This window comes from Punctularia strigosozonata, assembly GCF_000264995.1.
Source record: "Punctularia strigosozonata HHB-11173 SS5 unplaced genomic scaffold PUNSTscaffold_8, whole genome shotgun sequence".
NCBI lineage: Eukaryota > Fungi > Basidiomycota > Agaricomycetes > Corticiales > Punctulariaceae > Punctularia > Punctularia strigosozonata.
In genome coordinates, this window is record NW_006767440.1 from 695,677 (window position 1) to 716,076 (window position 20,400).

The 20,400-nt window shown below is 55.1% G+C and overlaps 6 protein-coding genes across 6 annotated transcripts; 4 read left to right on the forward strand and 2 right to left on the reverse strand.

Moving 5' to 3' along the window:
• Window positions 1-275: 275 nt before the first annotated feature.
• On the reverse strand, window positions 276-4,922 carry PUNSTDRAFT_103869 (Metalloprotease; the record flags this gene model as incomplete). Its single annotated transcript, XM_007384805.1, has 21 exons — window positions 276-410; window positions 481-568; window positions 628-723; window positions 801-987; window positions 1,056-1,321; window positions 1,389-1,499; window positions 1,555-1,618; window positions 1,680-1,810; window positions 1,869-1,912; window positions 1,972-2,092; window positions 2,151-2,205; window positions 2,264-2,313; window positions 2,367-2,478; window positions 2,545-2,675; window positions 2,739-2,963; window positions 3,022-3,624; window positions 3,684-3,787; window positions 3,844-4,272; window positions 4,337-4,436; window positions 4,492-4,814; window positions 4,889-4,922. The coding sequence occupies 17 exons, from the start codon at window positions 4,917-4,919 to the stop codon at window positions 1,280-1,282; spliced, it is 2,676 nt and encodes an 891-aa protein (XP_007384867.1). The 3' UTR covers window positions 276-410; window positions 481-568; window positions 628-723; window positions 801-987; window positions 1,056-1,279.
• A 3,100-nt stretch (window positions 4,923-8,022) lies between these two features.
• On the forward strand, window positions 8,023-8,258 carry PUNSTDRAFT_27160 (uncharacterized protein; the record flags this gene model as incomplete). The annotated part of the gene is made up of 2 exons (XM_007384806.1): window positions 8,023-8,097; window positions 8,160-8,258. Coding segments are annotated over 2 exons (174 nt in total), but the record flags the coding sequence as incomplete, so codon positions are not given.
• Window positions 8,259-9,006: 748 nt separating this feature from the next.
• PUNSTDRAFT_70285 (uncharacterized protein) lies at window positions 9,007-9,243 on the forward strand (the record flags this gene model as incomplete). The annotated part of the gene is made up of 1 exon (XM_007384807.1): window positions 9,007-9,243. A coding segment is annotated over one exon (237 nt), but the record flags the coding sequence as incomplete, so codon positions are not given.
• Window positions 9,244-10,207: 964 nt separating this feature from the next.
• PUNSTDRAFT_45270 (Metalloprotease) lies at window positions 10,208-12,464 on the reverse strand (the record flags this gene model as incomplete). The annotated part of the gene is made up of 9 exons (XM_007384808.1): window positions 10,208-10,351; window positions 10,410-10,473; window positions 10,532-10,662; window positions 10,717-10,959; window positions 11,028-11,406; window positions 11,480-11,622; window positions 11,681-11,784; window positions 11,838-12,243; window positions 12,435-12,464. 9 exons carry the CDS (start codon window positions 12,462-12,464, stop codon window positions 10,208-10,210), a joined length of 1,644 nt encoding a protein of 547 aa, XP_007384870.1.
• Window positions 12,465-13,048: 584 nt separating this feature from the next.
• Window positions 13,049-15,076, forward strand: PUNSTDRAFT_144309 (uncharacterized protein). Its single transcript, XM_007384809.1, has 3 exons — window positions 13,049-13,588; window positions 13,657-13,869; window positions 13,925-15,076. Exons 1-3 carry the CDS (start codon window positions 13,063-13,065, stop codon window positions 14,932-14,934), a joined length of 1,749 nt encoding a protein of 582 aa, XP_007384871.1. The 5' UTR covers window positions 13,049-13,062; the 3' UTR covers window positions 14,935-15,076.
• Window positions 15,077-16,564: 1,488 nt separating this feature from the next.
• On the forward strand, window positions 16,565-17,810 carry PUNSTDRAFT_29058 (uncharacterized protein; the record flags this gene model as incomplete). Its single annotated transcript, XM_007384810.1, has 8 exons — window positions 16,565-16,618; window positions 16,678-16,835; window positions 16,890-16,969; window positions 17,018-17,070; window positions 17,126-17,166; window positions 17,213-17,324; window positions 17,424-17,605; window positions 17,657-17,810. Coding segments are annotated over 8 exons (834 nt in total), but the record flags the coding sequence as incomplete, so codon positions are not given.
• Window positions 17,811-20,400: the final 2,590 nt, after the last annotated feature.

Genomic DNA, 20,400 nt, shown 5'->3' on the forward strand with positions numbered 1-20,400 from the left:
GCATGTAGAGGTGCGAGTAGCTAGTAGAACATGCGTCGGTCCGCAGCCCTTGCTCCGATGTATGTTGATTCTGTCCAGATTGAATACATGATATCGATCTGATCTGCGGCGATCCCGAGCAAGCCAAGGTCACAGAGAGGGACGAAGGCTGAGTTGCAAGTGAACCCCTATTCCGACAATTTCTCAAGCTACCACATTCGTTCGGCCGAGCATCATGACTGTTTGCATAACTATCGCAGCTGGCCTTGCACAGCGTATTCCCCACTATCGTAATGGCGGCCAGGACGGCGACCATCACCCGCAACACGGCCGAGACACAGATCGAGGTCTCCATCAACCTCGACTGCCAACCGGGCACCCAGAACGCGCAGGTCATCGATGTCTCCACCGGGATCGGTTTCCTCGACCATGCACGTTCATGCTCTCACTGCATCTCGACCTTCTGCTTACGGGAACGTGGTGGAACTTGCGCACATATAGATGTATCATGCCCTCGCGAAGCACAGCGGCATGTCGCTCACGATGAAGTGCCAGGGTGATCTGCACATCGACGACCACCACACAGCAGATATGTCCTTTCCGCGTCCGCTCTGCGTGCCCTCCCAACTGATGTCGTCTTGTTTACACAAGACAGCGCGATCGCTCTAGGCACGGCATTCAAGCAGGCGCTGGGCGAAGTTCGGGGGATCCGCCGCTATGGCACGGGCTTCGCGCCTCTGGATGAGGTCCGTCTATCGACATCGTCGCATATATGCGCCGTTACCAGCCATCGCAGTAGGACTGACGAACTCCGAATGAACAGGCCTTATCCCGCGCAGTGATCGACATCTGCTCTCGTCCATACTGCTTCACCGACCTTGGCCTCAAACGAGAAAAGATCGGTGACCTCTCCACCGAGATGTTCCCGCACATCTTCTACTCGTTTGCCATGGCCTCCGGCGTGACGCTCCACGTCGACGTGCTGCGTGGCCAGAACGACCACCATCGGTGGGTTATCTCTTCCTTTGCCACTCTGTCGTTGCTGTATGCTCACCAACAGATCGAAACGTCGACAGGGCAGAATCCGCGTTCAAGGCGCTCGCTATCGCTATCCGGCAAGCGATCGAGCGCACAGGCGGGAACGACGTGCCAAGCACAAAAGGTGTCTTATAGATATTTCGGTAGTACAAACCAAATGCAGCTCGCGCATGTCCTTGTATTGTATATCTTACACCGCGGGGCTCTGCATATGATCTTCGCTCCGACTCTCGGTTTTTCCTTCGGCGAGACGGGAATTGGTTTAGTTCCAGAGCAAGCAACGCTCCGAGTCGGGCGGGTTGAGCTATGAACGCGCAAGGAAAGCAATCACTTGAGGCGTTCACTATCTGAGGCAAGGAGTTGGAACGCACCTTGGCTTTCGCAGAACAATTGAACGCTTTCGCGAACTCAGGTATGTTAGACACAGTACCGTCGGTCCGGTAGCGGTTGGGCGAGTGAGGATCGGTACGCACGCGTGCAACCTGTGTCAGGAGCCTTCAGCTGGATATATTGGAGCTCATCACGAGATATACGTACAGCTGAGGCGGGCTTGATGTTTTGTGCCCACGTCCGCGCGAACGAGATGAAGAACAGCTGATCCCTGCATATCACCCGTCATCAACACACAGACAAGAGGTTGTGGCGGAGAGTTGGAAACGTACTTGGTGAAGCCGAGGCCAGGCAGAACATATTCGTTTCCGTTCCGCAACGAGTCGGCGTACTGCGCCTTCCACGCGCGGTAGGACTGAATGAGACCGCTGTCTCCGATGTTCTCTCCCGACGTGAGGTTGCCCTGTCGTCGGCGAGGTCAGTCAGACGGATTGGCGACGGAGAACGGGACGAAAACACACGTTCACGTGGACCACGCCGCCTTTACCGTCGTCCACGGTATAGTCTGCGAACGGTAAGTCGTCAACGATCGCATGATCGAAATGTGGAGGAAAAGCTGCTTACTCGAGTATTGCTTGGAGATACACTCCGCGCGCTCGTTGAACGCCGCGCTGGTCGCGTTGGTCCACCACTCTTCGAGCTTGCCCTGCTGGTTGTACATTCGTCCGGCCGAATCGAACGCGTGCTAGTGCAAGCCAATTATCGATCGATATTCTCAACGGACTGCATGAGAGGTGACGTACCGTAAGCTCATGGGCCGCGACCATGCCGAAGGAGCCATATGCCATGTACGCAGGCCTGTCGGAAAGCGGTCAGTAAGCATGGTCACATCCTGCCACCCAACGGCAAGACGTACCAGTCCTGGGAGAAGAACGGAGGCTGAAGAATACCAGCCGGGAACACGATCTGTCACGCTCGGTCAACACTCTTTTTCCAACATCTCCCACGTTTGTGCGCACCTCGTTCCCGGGCGGGTTATAATACGCGTTGACCATCGACGGCCACATCTCCCACTCCTCGTGGTCACGTCGCTTGCCAAGCTTCTGCCATTTCTTGTACACGTCGCTCGAGCTGAGACAGGACCACCGTCAGCGGGAATTCCCCGATTGTTTGATGAAGAATAGGGCCGAGACGTACTATGAGTTGAGCATGTTGCCGAAGAAGTCCGACTGGTTCACGCGCACGAGCTGATAGTACACATATAACGAGCGCGGGTCTAGCGTGTTCGGTGACATGGGGAAGCCGACCTTCACCCTCAGCGCGTCCGCCTATGTTATCACAGGCTCATCAGAACACGTTGAACCCCTCATCGTCGTGATACCTGTACCAACCTTCTCGGCAGCCGCCTTGGCGCTCTCCTCGTCCATCCATTCGACATCCTCGAGGCTCTTCTTGAACGCGCCGACGATGTCCGTGATCACCTTCGTCGCCTTTTCGCGCGAGTCTCCGGTGAACGTTTCGTTCACGAAGTAGCGGCCAGCAGCAAACCCGAGCGAAGACTCGACCTTGCCGATGCACCATTCCGATCGGTCCGGTACCGCGCCCTTCTTGATGCCCTGCATGCAAACGGATCTTAGCACGTGTTCAGGGACATCGGGTCAAATATAATAGCACCTGCAGCTCCTCGGTGAGCTCGCGCGTCACCTTCCACGGCACGGTCCCGTACCCGAGGTTGGGTGCGAGCGCAAGCGCGGCGCGCGCAACGAAGTAGGCTGCGACGACCTCACCCTCGGTCTTGGCCAAGATCTCAGACACTTTCGCCGGATAGGCGGGGTACGTCTCGATCACGATCGCGGGATACGCGCGCGGCGTCATGCTCGCGAAGTACTCGCCCCACGCGATCTGCGGCAGCGCCAGCGTGAGATTCGCGATGGGTGTCGGATTGTACGTCCCGAACGGATCCTGGTAGAGCTTGTCGAGTGCGAGCGAGGCAGCCGCGAGCCGCTTCTCGAAGGTGACGACGTCGGCGGCGAGTTGGGTGAAGTTGATGGGTTTGGGCGCCGGCGGGAGGTCTTCGTCATCATCGTCGTCGCCCCACGGTGGCCAGGGCCACGGCGGCCAGGAGTAGCTGGTGCCGGCTTCATCGTTGACGACGAGGCTGCTCTGTGATGCGGAAAGCGATGCGGAGGCAGACGGCGTGTCCTGGTAGAGATATTCGAGCAGGCGCTCGATGACGCTCTGGTAGAGCGCTACGATATCGTCTTCCTCAAAATATTCCTGAGGAGACGCATGAGCACACAGCGCCTCAATGAGGCAAGAAAAGCGGGTAAGCATACCTTGGACGGCAGGCCGAAGTCGGACTGCGTGAACCATAGCGTCATCGCGTCGGGGTCGACGCCGGCGTCACCGTCGACTTCCACGTCGAAGATCACCGGGATACCTATTTCAGTTGTCAGACACGCAGCCCATTGCCCGGGGGAGGGGGTATATGCGCACCCTTCGAGTGCAAGAACGCAATGGCGGCAGTTAGGTTCAGATTTTTCTCCTTGCCGAGTCCGCCTTCTTCAGCGGAGGCCGCGTCAACAATTGTCGTGGAACCGTTGAACAGCTTCCGGACGGTGTCGGTAACCTTCAGCAGCGGCGCTGCACCAACCTCGTCGAGGTAGTCTTCATCCATACACGAGCCGTACAACCACCGCAGCTTCTTCAACAACAGCGTGTCGTACACCTTATCCGCAGGCGAGCCGAGCATGGCTGCCTCCTCGTCCACATCCGGGAGCGACACGGAGGTGGCGAGAGAGTTGGTGTCCTCGGCGGGCTCGAGAATGGCATGGATGACCTGCTTGTTCTTCACCGCGAGCTCGCCAAAGGACTCAAAGCTGCCTTTTCCTGCGGGAATGGGGTGCGCCTTGCGCCATCCGCCGGCTGGATCGGGCGAAACCAAATTAGCGCGGGCTTGAGCATATCCAGATGCGGTAGGGTGACGTACTCGCGAAGTCGTACAGGCTCTCGCAGGGGTCTACGGACGTGTCGAGCGAGGCGAGGATCTCGGCGGAGAGTGTAATGCAGCTCGGCGTGAGGCATACTTTCTGTGGAGAGGTGAGATGAGCATATGCCGAGTTCGTCCAAGCCGAAGGCGCATACCTCTTCTGGTGCATCGGTGGGCCCGGGAATGGGAGCGCTAATGGTGGTGGTCTGGACGTCGGTAGTCGTCGCTGTCGCTGTGGTGACCACGGTGGTGGTCACGCTCTCTCCTGGGGTATCGCCCTTGCCGGTGTTCAGCTTGTGTTGCGCGCCGGCGAACAGACCGATGAAGATCGAGGCAAGGAGCAAGAAGAGAACGACTAGAACAATGAGGACTTTGGTCAACGCGGTGAGCGGTTCATCAAAGACGGCCGCGACGCGTTCAGCGAAAGTCGGTTCTTCGTGGGCGGGGCTTGTTCCATCGTTTAGGAGAGGAGCGGTCTCTGGTGTTTCATCCAATTCGTGAGCCACGGATACGATTTCCTCGGTGAAAAAGCAAGAAGATGAGTGAACATACCCTCGTCTGTGGATGGCCGCGGTTCCGCCATGGCGGTGGATGGTGAGGGCGTGTGTGCGCAGCCGACGTGAGCCTTGTGGAACACGCGCTACGAGTACTTATGACGAGATGTGCACGCGTCTCGACTCTCGCGTAAGGCTCCAACCGTACAATATATATACCGTATGTATACGGTAAATACCCTATGTGTATCCGTATGTGTATAGCTTCCCTGGATGTGCTGTATATACATGGTTCCTATAGGTTATATGGAATAATATACGGTTGCAGAGGAACCCCACTGCGGCTCCGTTGTGTAGATTCCACAAGGACACCATTGCCCTGAGCCCACGTCGCAATGCCACCACCACATGATGTAAGTGCATGGATCCGCCCTCTGTCGTCTTCCAGCGTCAGCCTTGTGTTGTGTATCCCTTGTGTCAATTCATACAACTTACTTTCGTCGAGGAATGTCATGCGACTGCCTCAAGATCAAGTTCTCAAGGTCTTCTACGGGCTCGTTCATGTCCCACTGGACTTTGCGAAGAATTTGAGGACTGCAGGGGACTTCCAGCACGATGTGGCTTTCTGTGACCGCCCACCGAGAATAAAAGCCCTCCCGATGGACTCAGTTGGGCACGGTGTTGCTACTGCTCGCGTTAAACTCACCTCCATCATGTCCGAACAATCCAGCTCAGACGAAGCATTTTCTATCTGTCGAGACAAGATTACAACCATCGCTGCACTCACGGCTTCTCTTCCTTCCAGTGTTCCTCTGGCAACACAGGCCGACCTCATCTGCACGAAGTTTCAGAGCATCCAACCAGAAATGAACGATGGTGACGGCCTCTGGACCGTGTTCAATCGCCGGTTTGATGCAATCTTTGGAGAAGACCGGCGGGAGAACGGACGGCTTCCGATCAGGCGTGGCGAGTTTGGCATGGGCCTTGTGGTGCCGTACCTTCAAGATATGCTCCTGCACCAGCTGCAATACCCTTGGACTGCAGTTCAGCCCAAGCTTGACAAGCTTATTGACGAGCTTAAAGTTCTTACACAGTGAGTCCATCGCATTTTTTATCTTCATGAATATCAGGCTAACTTCTTCGCAACCAGAAAGAAGGCTCTGACCTTGAAGATTCCTGGAGCAAAGCAATTACCCGGTGCGTGCATATGAGATTCGATCTTGCGGCGGGTATCCTAATCTGATCTGTAGAGTTTATCGAGAGCCATGAAGACGCCCAAGATGCCGACTATACACCGCCTAAGAAAACCCGGAAGGAGCCCTCAAGTCCGTGTCATGAAGTCTTTGATAGTGACGGCAACGAGATCCCTTCGGACACTGAGAACACGAAGGAGCGTAAGAAAAAGGTACATATTTTATGCTTGCTACAGTGTCGTGTTGTTACTCATTAGACGACAGAAGAAATCGCGCGCAAGAAGAAAGCAGCTGAAGAGTGCTGTAGATCCGCAGCCAATGGCAGGAAAGGTCAGTATCCGGGCACTATTGCGATGCTTACTGTACTAATTAATGTCACAGAAGCGGAAACGTGCGGACATCGAGATCCGGAGGTCTGACGCCAAGTCTGGCTCTGACCTTGAGTCTGGGAGTGAATCGGACGGCGAAACTGCGATTCGCAATGTTGAGGAGAGAGAGAAGGCTCTGGGTGCTCGACGAGGCCCGGCAAACACAAGCATGAAGTATTTTTATGATCCCATTCCTGTTGTTGACGGGCAGCGCCTTCGCTGGGAATTCAAGTGTCGCTGTTGCAAGCGGTGAGTAGGTTGACTATACCTAGGCCATCGTCTGACATATTGCTCCAGTATCCGCTCCTTCCCTCGGACTGTTGGGGCAGACCAGAGTTTCGACGATGAGCCAACGCTCCCTGCCCTCAACAACCTCGCCACGCATATCAAGCAATGTCAAAAGAACAATCTTGTGCAAGGGCAAGATGCTTCAGAGCCGAAGCTTGGGGACCAGATCAACCTCCAGGAAGCTGGTCGGATGATGGCTGAGTTTCTACGAGAGGGAGAGCTTAATCCGGCGGTTGTTCCTACCGCGAAGGGGTTTCTGCGCATATTCACAGCCTGGATTCTTGACGAGAGCCTTCCATGGACAACAGGCGAAGCACCGACTCTGAAGGCCCTTTTCAAGTACCTAAAGATCCACTATCAACTCCCTTCGGACACCCAAGTTCGAAATGAACTTGGTCGCATATTCCTTGATCTTCATGGGAAGGTTGTCCGTGAGTTTGCGGTATGTTCTGTTCCACTTGTGAGGCGCGCCCGCAATATTTACTCACGACTTAAATAGGATGTCAAGTCGAAGATCGCGTTCCAGACAGATACCTGGACAAACCGACAAATGGTGTACACGTTTGCATGCACCGTCGGTTCATTTGTTGACGAGGACTGGAATCTCATCGAACGGGTTGTCGATTTTCAGCCGCTTTTGGGTGAGAAGGACCATCGTGGCACATACGCCGGGAAGGCATTTGTCAATGGGCTTTCGACCAGGGGATGTGGTGATAAGATAAGTACTGTATAATTTCTTGCATATGACATTCATACCAGTCTAACTCATGCTCTACTTTGCAAGCCTGACTACAGATAATGCATCAGTAAATGATGTACTGGTCGAAACCGCGGGACGATGCCTTCTTGCAAAGTATGGCCTTACATTCAATCCAGACTCTCACATCCGCTGCCTCGCACATGTCATCAATCTCGTCGTGCAGAAATTCTTGCATAGCATCGACGAAGCGGATGATCCAAACACCATGGACTGGTTTGATGAAGACGCGAATGCTCCCCTTCATTATACACCTGAGGACGACGAGGAGGTACAAGATCTTCTTCAAGAAGCTCGCGAGGCTATGAAGAATGGTGATGTTTGTGACTCGGATGACAGTACGGCCATCGACCCTGACGATGTCAGCGACGCTGTACTGTTGAGTCCGTTGAAGAAGGTAAATCTGTTCTAATATTGTCGTCTTTCTGATATACTTCTGATATACTCAAATCCTTGTCCTCAGCTCCGATTCATATGCAATAAAATTGTTTCGTCTCCGCAGAGACGTTCACGATTCCGAAGGACTACGGCTCGTCTCAACGAGAAGCGGAAGCTCGAGAAGAAAGACGAGGTCTCTACACTACTCATGGTCATCCGAGACATCAGAACGAGATGGAACTATACGCACGCCATGATCAAGCGAGCAGAAATGCTGAGAGAGGTGCGTTCGCTCGATTGATAGTGATGACTCATCCTGACAACATTCACATTGCAACATTGCAGTCCATTAAGCACTGGGTCTTTGATACAGAGGAGATGCAAGGTGTGACACTTACTGACAAGGATTGGATCGAGCTGAAGCATATTGGTGATATCCTGGAGGTATATTCATTTACCCCATTGTTCCTGGAGTCCTGTCCGTCTTACTCCATATTTGTGAACAGGTGTTCACTGAGCTTACACTTTTGCTTTCGCGCGCATCAATACCCACGCTGCCATTTGCATTGCCTACCTATTTGAAGATGACCACGCACCTCATGACTGTTTCACGAGATATCAAGCTTCCTAGCAAGTTCCACAGAGCGGCAACCGTGGCGCTTACGAAGCTGGACAAGTACTACACCATCGCTCGAAAAAATCGATTCTACACAATAGCAACCGGTGCGTTCCGCGTGAATGTTCTTAATAGTGTGTTGACCTATCATCACAGCTCTCCATCCAAAGTACCGGTCGAAATGGTTCAAAAAACTCGATGACCGGGATGCAATTGCTAGAGCGGAAGCTCTTGTTCGACACATCGCTGAAGAATACGAGGAACGGCTTGCATCGCAAGCAGAAACGACTTCGCCAGCTCCAGAATCCGTGCCGAAGTTGCTGTCGAAGAGTGACAACAGCATTTCGATTCTATCGGATGCCTTCGATATTGACGACGACGACTCGGACATCGATGAGCCCGCTGCCAAGTCGCGCTTTGACGCTGCAGAGGAGCTTGAACGCTACTTCAAGTTCACTGGAGGAAAATGTGATTCATTCGGAGCGCTGGGATGGTGGAAGGTACACGAAACACTGTTTGGCTTACAATCTCCGGATCTGCCCTGACACCGTGTTCTTGCCCATATAGACTAATCAGCACGCCTTTCCCATCCTTTCCCGCATGGCCAGGGACTTCCTCGCGATTCCAGCAACAAGTGTCTCGGTTGAACGTGTATTTTCCAAGTCGCGGCACATATGCTCAGATCTTAGGAGCTCACTCCGAGCTGAGACTATTCAACAAGCCTTGTTGACCAAGGTCTGGATCCGGAGTGGCTTGTTGAACTTGAAGGACCCGGATCCTCCTCGCAAACGCGCTAAACATGGCACGTCGTAGGTTGTCCCAGAAACCGTATATATACTGTATGTATACGGTACATATAGTGTAATGACTGTATCCATATATATACACCCTCGAAGCTATACATATACTATATAGTTGGAGCCTTACTCTCGCGCAACTCCGCGAGATTCCACGCTCTTTCGTGTCCATCGCCGACTGAGTAAAGACCTGTAACGATTCATTCGGTATCTTGAGAACGGCGGCACCTGACATCGCATAACAGTCCTGCACCGTCGTGTTTGCGCCCAACTTCTGCAGGCGCTCGTACAACAACGTTAACATGATGGAATCCGAACTATGTCGTCGCCATGACCCCTATACCAGCCGTTCGATGACCAACGTTTCCACTCATATGTCGAAAATGGCGGCATTCATCGCAGAACCTCTTGCACCATCGTGCTTGCCTCCAAAAATCCACAGGTAGGGCTGCTCGGGGAGTCTACGCGCGAAAATGCAGGGGAGCGAGATACCCGACAAACCAGTGACGAAAGGCTGCAGGCAGCGCTGATGTAGCTTAACCGGCACCGCACGCAAAACCGAGTGTGAGGTCACGACTGATATGCTTATAGCTGATTTTCCCGGAGGGCCCTCATTTTTTTTCTTACGACGCTGCAGAATAAGCGGACTCGTATAAGGGACACCTTGCTCTTGGCTGTATAACCATTGGGCCGCATCCTGAACGATGTAGGGTCACTGAGTTGACCTCGCTCGGAGGTCACGTCCGGACAGCCATGTTTCGTGACCCGATCACCGTTCGAGAGATGCGGACGGCCCGCCTGAACAACTCTGCGACGGCCCTTTCTGGTTCGTAGCTCGCCTACGTGTTTTGGCGCACACCAAAGATCGAGGGCAACGGGATGGGTTCCATGGTGAATCATGTCCAGAGCAAGCAGCGCCGAGAACCAGGCGGGTTCAGCTGTGGTATCAAAGAGGAGCGGTCAGTCGACGGAGTTTCGCGTCATCCGAAGTATGCATACACGGGGGTGCGCACTTTAGCTGTAGCAGAGCAATTGAACGCCTCCGCGAACTCGGGTATGTTGAACACGGTGCCGTCGACGCGGTAGCGTTTGGGCGAGTGTGGATTGCCCCGGACATCTGCAACCTGTGTCACGGGCGGTCAGTCGCACACGCATCGTCCGGAGAATGGGAGGTATACGCACAGCTGCGGCGGGTTTGATGTTTTGCGTCCATGCCTGCGCAAACGAGATAAAAAACAGCTGCTCCCTGAAACACGTCTTGTCAGAATGTAGACGGCCACGCGTAATACAGAGGTGCAACGTACCTCGTAAAGGCCAGGCCAGGTAGTAGGTGGTCGTTCCCGTTTTGCAGCGAGTCGGCATGCTGGGCCTTCCATGCTCGGTACGACTGGATGAGTCCGCTGTCCGCGATATTCTCCGCCAACGTGAAGTTACCCTATTGATCGCCGTAGGTATGGTTGATACATTCAATTAGCATGCTTGAACTGACGTCGCAGAGCCAGCCTACTTTCTCGGCCGCGGCATTGACGCTCTCTTCGTCCATACACTCGATATCTTTGAGCTTCTTCTTGAACGCGCCGACAATGTGCGTGACAACCTTGGTCACCTTCTCGCGCAAGTCACCCGTGAACGTCTCGTTCACGAAATACCTCCCGAGCGCGAAGCCAAGCGCGGACTCGACCTTGGAGATGCACCATTCTGACCTGTCCGCCACCGCGCCCTTCTTGATGCCCTACCAACAACGCACACGGGTCAGACCCGCATGACGAATCGTGAACAGACATGGAGATGAAGACGCACTTGCAGTACCTCGGCGAGCTCTCGCGTTACCTTCCACGGAACGGTCCCGTGCCCGAGGTGCGGCGAGAGTGCCCGCGCAGCGCGCGCCACGAAATAAGCCGCGACGACCTCGCCCTTCGTTTCGGCCAATATCGCAGCCACCTTTGCAGGGTACGCAGGGTAGGTCACGATCACAAGCCCAAGGTAAGCGCGCGGCGTCATGCTCGCAAAGTACTTGCCCCACGCGACCTGCGGTAGCGCGTGGGTCAGGTTCGCGATCGGAGTCGGGTTGTACGTCCCGAATGGATCTAGGTAGAGTTTGTCGAGCGGAAGAGACGCGGCCGCGAGCCGCTTTTCGAAGGCGATGAGCGGTGAGTTGGGTGAAGTTGATGGGTTTCGGCTCCGGCGGAAGGTCGTCTTCGTCATCGTCACCCCATCGTGGCCATGGCCAAGGGGCCCAGGAATAGCTGGACCCGGCTTCGTCATTGACGACCACGCTGCCCTGCGGCGGAGGGATGAACGCGGAGGCGGAGGGCGCGTTTTCATAAAGATATTCGAGCAGGCGTTCAATAGCGCTCTGGTAGAGAGCGACGATGCTATCTTCCTGGAAGTATTCCTAGGACAGTAATGTGCGTGAATGCATAACACGACAAGATAGGAGCATGCCAGCGTACCTTGGACGGCAGGCCGAAGTCAGATTGCGTGAACCAAAGCGTCATCGCATCAGGGTCGTTGCCGGCGTCTTCTCCCGCGATCATATCGAAGAGCACCGGGATGCCTGTACACTGATCAGACATTTGGTAGAAATTGCGCAGTCGGATATCTGCGTACCCCTCGAGTGCAAGAACGCGATGGCAGCGGTCAGGTTCCCGTTCTGCTCTTTGCCGAGGCCGCATTCCCCTCCGGAGATCGCATCGACGATCATGGTGGACCCATCGAACAGCTTCCGAACGGTGTCGGTAATTTTCAACAGCGGCGCGGCGCCGACCTCGTCCAGGCGGCCCTCGTCCATACAGGATCCGTACAGCCCGCGCAGCTTCTTCAGCATCAGCGCGTCATAGATCTCGTCCGCGGGCGTGCCTATCAACGTTGCCTCCTCATCCCCGTCCAGAATCAACGCGGAGGCAGCGAGAGGACCGTCATCGACGGCGGGGTCGAGGATGGCCTTGATAACTCGTTTGTTGTTTACCACGACCTCGCCAAAGCGCGAGATGGTGCGTCTTGCGCCACCCGCCGGCTGCGCGAGATGATGCGAGGTAAGTCAACGTGAAAGAGCGACGGAGCGCTCAGAGCGCAGGGTGACGTACTCGCGAAGTCGTATAGGCTTTCGCAGGGGTCGACGGAGGTATCGAGGGAGGCGAGGATTTCGGCGGAAAGTATGATACAGCTTGGCGTCAGGCAAACTTCCTGTCAAGATCTGAGGTGAACGCGCTGGTTTCCATGGCTGTGGCAGGTCATGGTACATACCTCTTCTGGTGGACAGGTGGGTTGAGGAAGGGGCGCGCTCACGACGGTTGTCTGTACGTCCGTCGCCGTTATTGTCGTGCACACAGTGGTGATTACCCCTCGGCTATCTCCTTTTCCCGTGTGCAATTTGTATTGGGCGCCCGCGAACAAAACGACGAAGATCGAGGCGATGAGCAGGAAGAGGATGGTAAGAACGATCAGGACCACGACCAGCGCAGTGAGCGGCTCATCGATAGCGCCTCGACGCGCTTGACAAACGTTGTTTCGGTTTGCGCAGGGGTTGTTCCATTAACCAATATAGGCGTGGTCTCTAGCGTATCAGACCCTTCGTGAGTCGCTCATACAAGTAGTCGATATCAGAGCAACGAGATGGTTGGACATACCCTCGTCTGTCGAGCTCCGCGATCCTGCCATGGCGGCTTGCCGAGGACATATGCGCGCTAATCTCCCTAGGTAGGCTCTGAGATCATGATGCGCAGCGGACGTGCCGCCGCGACGCCGCTGTGATGCGTGTCTTGGGCGCCTAACCTTCGAAGCAGCACCTCCGCTAAGCGCCCGTCCTCCTTCTCCGACTCAAGCTTCGAGGGAGATGACCATCCCGCGATGCTCAGCCCGACTCGTCGCCGGCGCGCGCGTCCGCGTTGCTCCTCGTAGACTGCCTCGAATTCTCTTCGGTCATCCTCACCCAAGTGTTCACCCGCCGGTCGCGCACCAGCAGCAACAGCGCACGCTCTTCAACTTTTTCCGGCGCAAGCCGCAGGACGACGCGGCGAAGAAGGCGAAGGAGCCGGAGCCCGTGCTGAGTGAGGATGACCTCTTCCACCCGTTCTCCAAGTCGCCCTTCGCCGCCGTGCGCGAGCGCGGCGAGGTCATCCGCAAGCTCGCCGTTTGCCCCGTCTGCGTCAACCAGCATGCGGACTCGCACGCGCCAATCCACGCGCAGCCTCGACACGTCGAATTCGAGTGCCCGGACTGTGGTTGGCCGACGCATTGCTCCGAGGAGCATTGGCATGAAGATGGCGAGCACGACAAGTACTGTGCGCGTTTGCGGGAGGTCAACGAGGATGATCATGACCTGCGCAGCGGGAGGAGGTTGATCGAGTTCGAGTTCCCAGGTGCGCGATATATCCTCGGGACTCGATATGCTCTGCGCCATGTTGAAGCGTGTGCACTTGCTTTTTAGGTCCCCAGGACTCGGAAGCGGCGATCTCGTTCGCCAACTGGGATACGTTCTGGTACACCCGAGGCTTTCCCTCCATGGACACCGAGCGGTCCCGAAGACACGCGAGCAAAGTACTCAGCTTCCCGATCACCATCGGCTCGGTTCTTCACCAATACAGCTACCTCACGCTGAACAACCAGCGGCTTACTCCCGAAGGCAGCCGTTCCCTCGCAGGTCAGTTCCCCCGGCTCTTCACATGAACCTTGTAACTGACAATGTGTTCTTATAGCCCTGAGGCAAACGCTTCACGTCCCACCAGGCACGCCCGAAACTGAGGAGCAGAACATCAACAAGCCGAAGGCGCGGATTTTCATTCTTGGGGCGCGGAAGGAGTCCTCGCTGCCTCCCCATGTTTGGGAACAGCTCTGCCTTCTCTTCCCCGCCGGGCTTGTTCACCTCTACTTCATCGGCCCACAAGTCGCGCTGCCGCAACCGGTCACCGTACCCTTAAAGACGGCCACACCCGAAACCTCCGGCACGACCGACTCCACGACTTCGCCTCCAACCGAAAACCCGGCTGACCCCAAAGCCGACTCCTCGTCTCCTGCCTCTCCCTCCCAATCTGAGTCAACCTCTGTCACCAGCCCGAGCGACGATCAACCATCAAAACCCGCCTATACGCCGAACGTCTACACCCCACCGACGCCCGCGCCCATCCCGCGTCAACGCCGCACGCGCGACTCCCTCATCGAATACGGCGTCCCGTCCTACACCGTGCCCTACACCCCCCAGCTCTACATCTCCGGGCTTCAATCCACCTATCTCGACGTGCACCCCCAGCTCGCCGAATCGTACGACCCCTACACCGACGTCTTCTTCATCTTCCACCCGGGCTTCGGCTTCCCCTCGCCCACCGCGCCCCCAAAGCCCGACGGCACGCCGACCCTCCAAGTCGACGCCCCCGCCGAATGGGGCGGCGTCCTCCCCGCGCTGCTCCAGACCAAGTGCGCCATCTTCGTGACCGGGTTCAGCCCGGCCGACGTCGAGCGCGACGTGCGCGCGCTCGAGACCGCCGAGGGCGTCGCGGGCGAGTTCGACTGGGTGCTCACCCCGGGACCGAACGCGTTCGGCAGCGAGCGCTGGGAGGTGGCCGACTTCGACCCGCGCGTGATGGTCCGCTCGAATTGGGGGATATGGGGCATTCGCGGCAAGCGTACGGACGTCGTCGAGCGCCCCAGCTTTGCGAGCTTGTTCCTCGGTGCGCCGAAGGACGCGAAGAGCAGCGTTTACCGAAATTAGAGCTCGGGGGAGAGGTTAAATATATGTGCTCAAGTATCCTCAAGTATCTTATCACCGGCGACTGTTATACATGGGTTGTCTCAATCGCGGTAGATCCCATAGCTATGGTTCTCCGAGTAATACGAGAATGGATGTATCTTCCCACTCTTCTGAGCGAGCTGAGTGGTGTAGTGGGCTCTGCGTCATGCAACAACTCAAGTGGATAACTAGACGGTGAATCTGCCAAGAAGGAACGTGCAACGCAGAGACGAGCATGACGGCAACTCTGTCCGCACATTTCTAATATAGGCTAGTTCACGCAAGTTGTACGAGCCAACAGCGGACTCAGTAAGCAACGTGTGGCTTATGAAATATCCTTGTATGCGGAAACGTCGGAGAGGAGCGCACTAGTACTGGTCACAACGTGCATATCAGGCCCTCAGAAGAAGCTGCTGCGAATGTTCAAGACTGCCACATGATTGATGTCAGATTTATGGCGTGGTCCGAGAACCACCTATGATGGCGGATGGTCCTCGTCGTTTTGTAGATTCTGATATTTCTGGAAAACAGTCTGAGCCAACGCTTGTTACATGCATGAAAGGCCGGCGGCTTGACGAACCTGATCCAACAACCCCCCTCCTCGTTCCATTTCAGTAATTCCGAGGTGTCCTCGTTTTCGCCAGCTTCTTATCCGACTCGTGTAGGAGTTATATCCTCCGTATGGATCTGCGGTCCTTAGATATGAGCATATAAGCCATGATGGGACTACAACACTGGTGATAGAGCGCTGAATTTACGTCAGAACATCCGCTCGGCGTGTCCACATCCCATGTCCAGGCGGCGCATGATGATGTAGAAAGCAGTCTATGGCTTCATTGCCGCAATGTTCAAGAGATAAGGTGAGAGCTGCGCGCAAGGTGAAACGGCGAAGACGCGGTGAATAACGGCAGAATCAGGAGGTTTACGCCACCAACGCATTCACGGGCGCTAATCTGCGTGTTCTTCTTCTCAACCACGATTAGACACAAACCTCGCGGAGCATCGCTATGTACTCGCACTGACACACGAACTTCGTCGCAAAAAAGGACTTGGCCTGTCCTGCCTCCGCATTCGCTGGATAGCTGCCACGCTTGATAGGGCTCTTTCGCCCATTCTCGTATGAATGAGCATGTTCATTCGTGCACGTCAAGTTTGTTCGTCGGACTGGTAGGTGCCAATCTAAGGACGTTCTGGCCTTCTATCCCGCACTTGGTGCGACAACCCGCGATGCATGTGCGGTTTATATTGAACCTTGATGAGAATCTTCCACGTCGACCGGCCTCATGTTCCACATGTTGCCCGCATTTGCTCCATGGAACGGAACCTTTAGCCAACTACAAGTACCCGTGCTCGGCGTTACTCTTCCTTGCACCAATATCCCGATCTCAGAACGTCCTGAGCGATGCCCTCCGCTAACGACGACGATACGGCCTCAACGGCGCCCTTGGTCTCTCCATCTCACGAGAGTCTGGTCGGTGCATATGCTGAAGGTTCGAATATCGGCACACATGCGCCAACGTCTTCCGGACCCGAACCGGCTGCCAGAGGGCCAGACAAAGCGAAGCAACAGCAATTGCCGAAGGACCCGCCGCCGTGCGCGTGCAAACACGACGCTAGAAATCTCGTAGTTTGCATAGATGGAACAGCCAATCAGTTCAGCGAGAAGGTGAGCGCACGTCGAACCTCTCCCCGTGCAGACGTTCAACATCAAAACATACACTACAGAACACCAATGTCGTCGAGCTCTACAGCCGCTTGATCAAGGACGATGACCAGCAGCTTACGTACTACAACAGCGGGATCGGAACATACGCAAGGGAAACTAAGACTTTCAAGTATTGGAGACAGGCCATCGACCACACCGTCGACATGGCGATCGCATGGTGGGTCGTACCAATACCTTTCGCATACATCCTAACGATGAGTTCGCTTCGCAGGAACTTCAAGAAGATCGTCCTTGATGCATACCAATGGCTCTCGGAAAATTACAAACCAGGAGATCGTATCTTCCTTTTCGGTTCGTCGTCTACACCAACGGCGTCAGCGTCAATCTGATCCCGTGCAGGGTTCTCGCGAGGAGCGTATCAAGTGCGGGTCATTGCGGCAATGATAGAGATGGTACGGTGTTCCGCGGTCGATTCACAAGTGTTCTGACGGGCGCCGGACCAACCAGGTTGGTTTACTTCACAAGGGAAACAACGGCCAAATAGAATTGTAAGTGCTACAAACGTCCTTGATATCCCTCCTTACCGTACCGCAGTGCGTACGAACTATACATGGCGACTACCGCTCTGTTAAGGCGCATCTCCGGGTTGCCACCTGCCCCACGCGATCCAGAGGTCAATCAGAACACGTCCGACGTGAACACGAAGGTTGACGCCAATCGGAGCATAACGTCATGGTTCCGGCGCAAAATACTTCGGAAACCTTCGGTCATACCGGACCCAGCACCACGACAGCAGGAGCCGGAGGCACCGCCCTTGGCGGTGCTCCAGCGCGATGAGCCGGACCATGGACGAACGTCCAAGTCATCCAAGCCCGTAAAGTCCCGTGAGGGCAAGGGCAAGGGCAAGGCTGATCCCCTGGAGCTGAGTGACCGGTTCAAGCGTACACTATGCAGACCGAATGTGAAGGTTCATTTCGTTGGTGCCTGGTGAGCCATTATCGACCGTGATTCGGTGCGGTGTCGATAAAACATCAACAGGGATACTGTCTCGTCGATCGGAGTGGCTCGTGGGCCAAGCCTTCCAGAGACTACCATGGGAATGAAACATGTCTGCGTCTTTCGACACGCCCTCGCACTTGACGAAGTCCGAGTCAAGTTCTTACCGGAATACGCAAACGGAGGAGCTGGACCACGTACATCCGGCGATGACAAGAACTCGGACGCCCGGGGCAACGTTAAAGAGGTTTGGTTCGCTGGTTCCCATTCGGATATGTGAGTCGGGCAGGACATACGCGCTCTTGACCTCAACTAAACAGACAATCAGTGGCGGCGGCAGCACACTTAACATCAACCTTGATCGATTCGGTCCGGCTTTGCGCTGGATGACATACGAGGCTTTGCGCGAAGGGCTCCGTATGACAGACTTCCGGGGCGACTGGTATCAACTCGAGCCGACAGATTCCATGAAGTGGTTTTGGAGGATCTTCGAGTATCTGCCCTTCAAGCGGCTGTCTTACGACCCGACCAAGCACAACGAGCATACTTGCTATAGGTTGGTGTCATACTCAACAATCGTAGCTTTCACCCTTCGCTAAACATGACGCGCCCCTATGATGTAGGCCTCACCGGTCAGCACCTCGTCAGATCATGGACGGGCAGCTAATCCACGAGTCTGTGCTGCAACCTCCCCCCGATCGGGAAGTTTCCACCATGCTCGAATCCAGGAATCTCTCCAAGCGGAGTGCGCGGCTGCCACCAGAGCTAAGCTGGGACGATATAATTGCAGGCCAGCGAGTCGAACGTGATCCCTTTATGGCGACGGAGAAGCTAGTGAAGGACGTCCTCGGCGGGAAGCTCTCCGAACACGACCGTCATGTGCTCATCACTCAGTCTTCGTCCGGTCAGTGGCTGATCTCCTGTCCACCCGTCCAATGTGTAACCGCGTTTTCAGGCGTTGGCAAGCAGTCGATAAAGGACTATGCTGATGCGACCGAACTCTTGAATGCTATGGAAGCGCTCAACTTCGCCGCTGCAGATGAGCAAGAACAGAGGAATGGGCGGATCATCGACTTCTTGATCGTTCTTAGGGCATTTGAAGATTTGAATGACGTGGATAACGTCTGGCTCTTCCGTAATGCAGAGGAAGCTTGGATGCGCACAGCCATAGGCCAGCTATCCACTGTACAGCCAACCATCCTTCAGCCAGCTCTTGATGAACTTAAACAGTTGTTCCGCGCCAGAACAGCGAAGCTCCTGCATCACCTCATGCATGGCCCGCGATGGTCTCATGCGGGTAGATTGCTCGACACTGTCATGGAGGCTGGTTCGTCACTCATTTACTACTGCACTATGGCGTGTGCTTATCTTCCGTAGACATTGGCAAAAGCACGGTTACAGATGTTGCCGACGCATCGGCGCTACTCAAAGGGCTGGAAGTCGTACTGGTCAACACAGATTCGGAATACCGTGCAACGCGCATTACGGGGTTGCTGATCGTTCTGGCATCATTGCCTACGTTACCTGGAGGCACGGAGCAATACTGGGAGAGCAAACTTGCGGAGCTGCTGCTCATAGTCGATTGGCATCGACCTGTGGCCCACCTAGCCATGGATCGGATTATCCGCCCGTTCTGTGACAGAGCTCCAAAGATCGTGGAAGATCTGGTCAAGAGGCAGCTTTCAGCAAAAGAGCGTGGCGTCCTTGACGCGCTATTATACACAGGTGGGCTCGGACTTCTTTCAACCTGGATCGTCCGGCTGATCCTCGGCTTCCGCAGAGTCTGGTAGGCAGTCGATCGCAAGTTGTAATCAAGTTCCGCAGTTCCTTAATACGCTGAAGCTCGTGCTAAACGATGATACCATGGTATTGGATTTGCGGAGGAGCCGCATCACAGACCTGGTGGTGGCTCTTTGCGCAGCAAGCTCGTTCTCCCCCTCAGAGGCCTTGCCTGAACGTCTGTTCATCGCGGCCTTGTCACATGTCGATGCAGCAAGACTGGTGTTTACCAAGACCAAGGATCAAATCATGCAAGATTTGTGTGATACGGCCGGCAACGTATTAGTCAACCTCGTAGATACCGGGTTATCGAAGACAGATCGCGCCGTCCTGACTGGATTACCAGCATCAGGTCAGTCAGCTTCCAATGCGCGTCGAATAAGGTGAATGCTGAATGTGTGCAGACTTCGGCAAGCTGAAAAGAAGCACGGTGGTGATCGTATCTAGGCTGCTCGAATCTCTTGAAGGGCAACCAGGCGGCAACGTCAATCTCGAACGGGAGCTGCGGCAGGCACGCGTGACCGGTATAATACTGCTTCTTGGCACGTTCTCCTCGTTACCGATAGGCGCCAGACAATACCGGGAACGTATTTTGAAGGAACTGCTGTCCTGTGTCGATCAGGAACAATCAGGAACTCGCGAGGCTGTGGATCGAATAATGAAGATATTCGTTGGCAGTAAGTATCGCTACGCGATGTTCACTTGTTGTATTCCTCAAATGGGTTTATGTAGGACTGCAGAAAGTGATCAGGGCTAGTGACATGTTCCGGCCGGTTGTTTCCGTTTCCTTCTCTCCCAATGGTGCACGCATTGCCTCTGCGGGCCACGCACTCGACGGAATCCGTATATGGAACGCGGAGACCGGAAAGGAAATCCTAATGCCATTACTGGGGCACGCGGACTACGTCAACTCTGTCGCATTTTCCCCAGACGGAAAGCGTCTTGCCTCGGGCTCGTATGACAGAACCGTCCGACTGTGGGACGTGAGACGGGCCAGCAGATCGGGG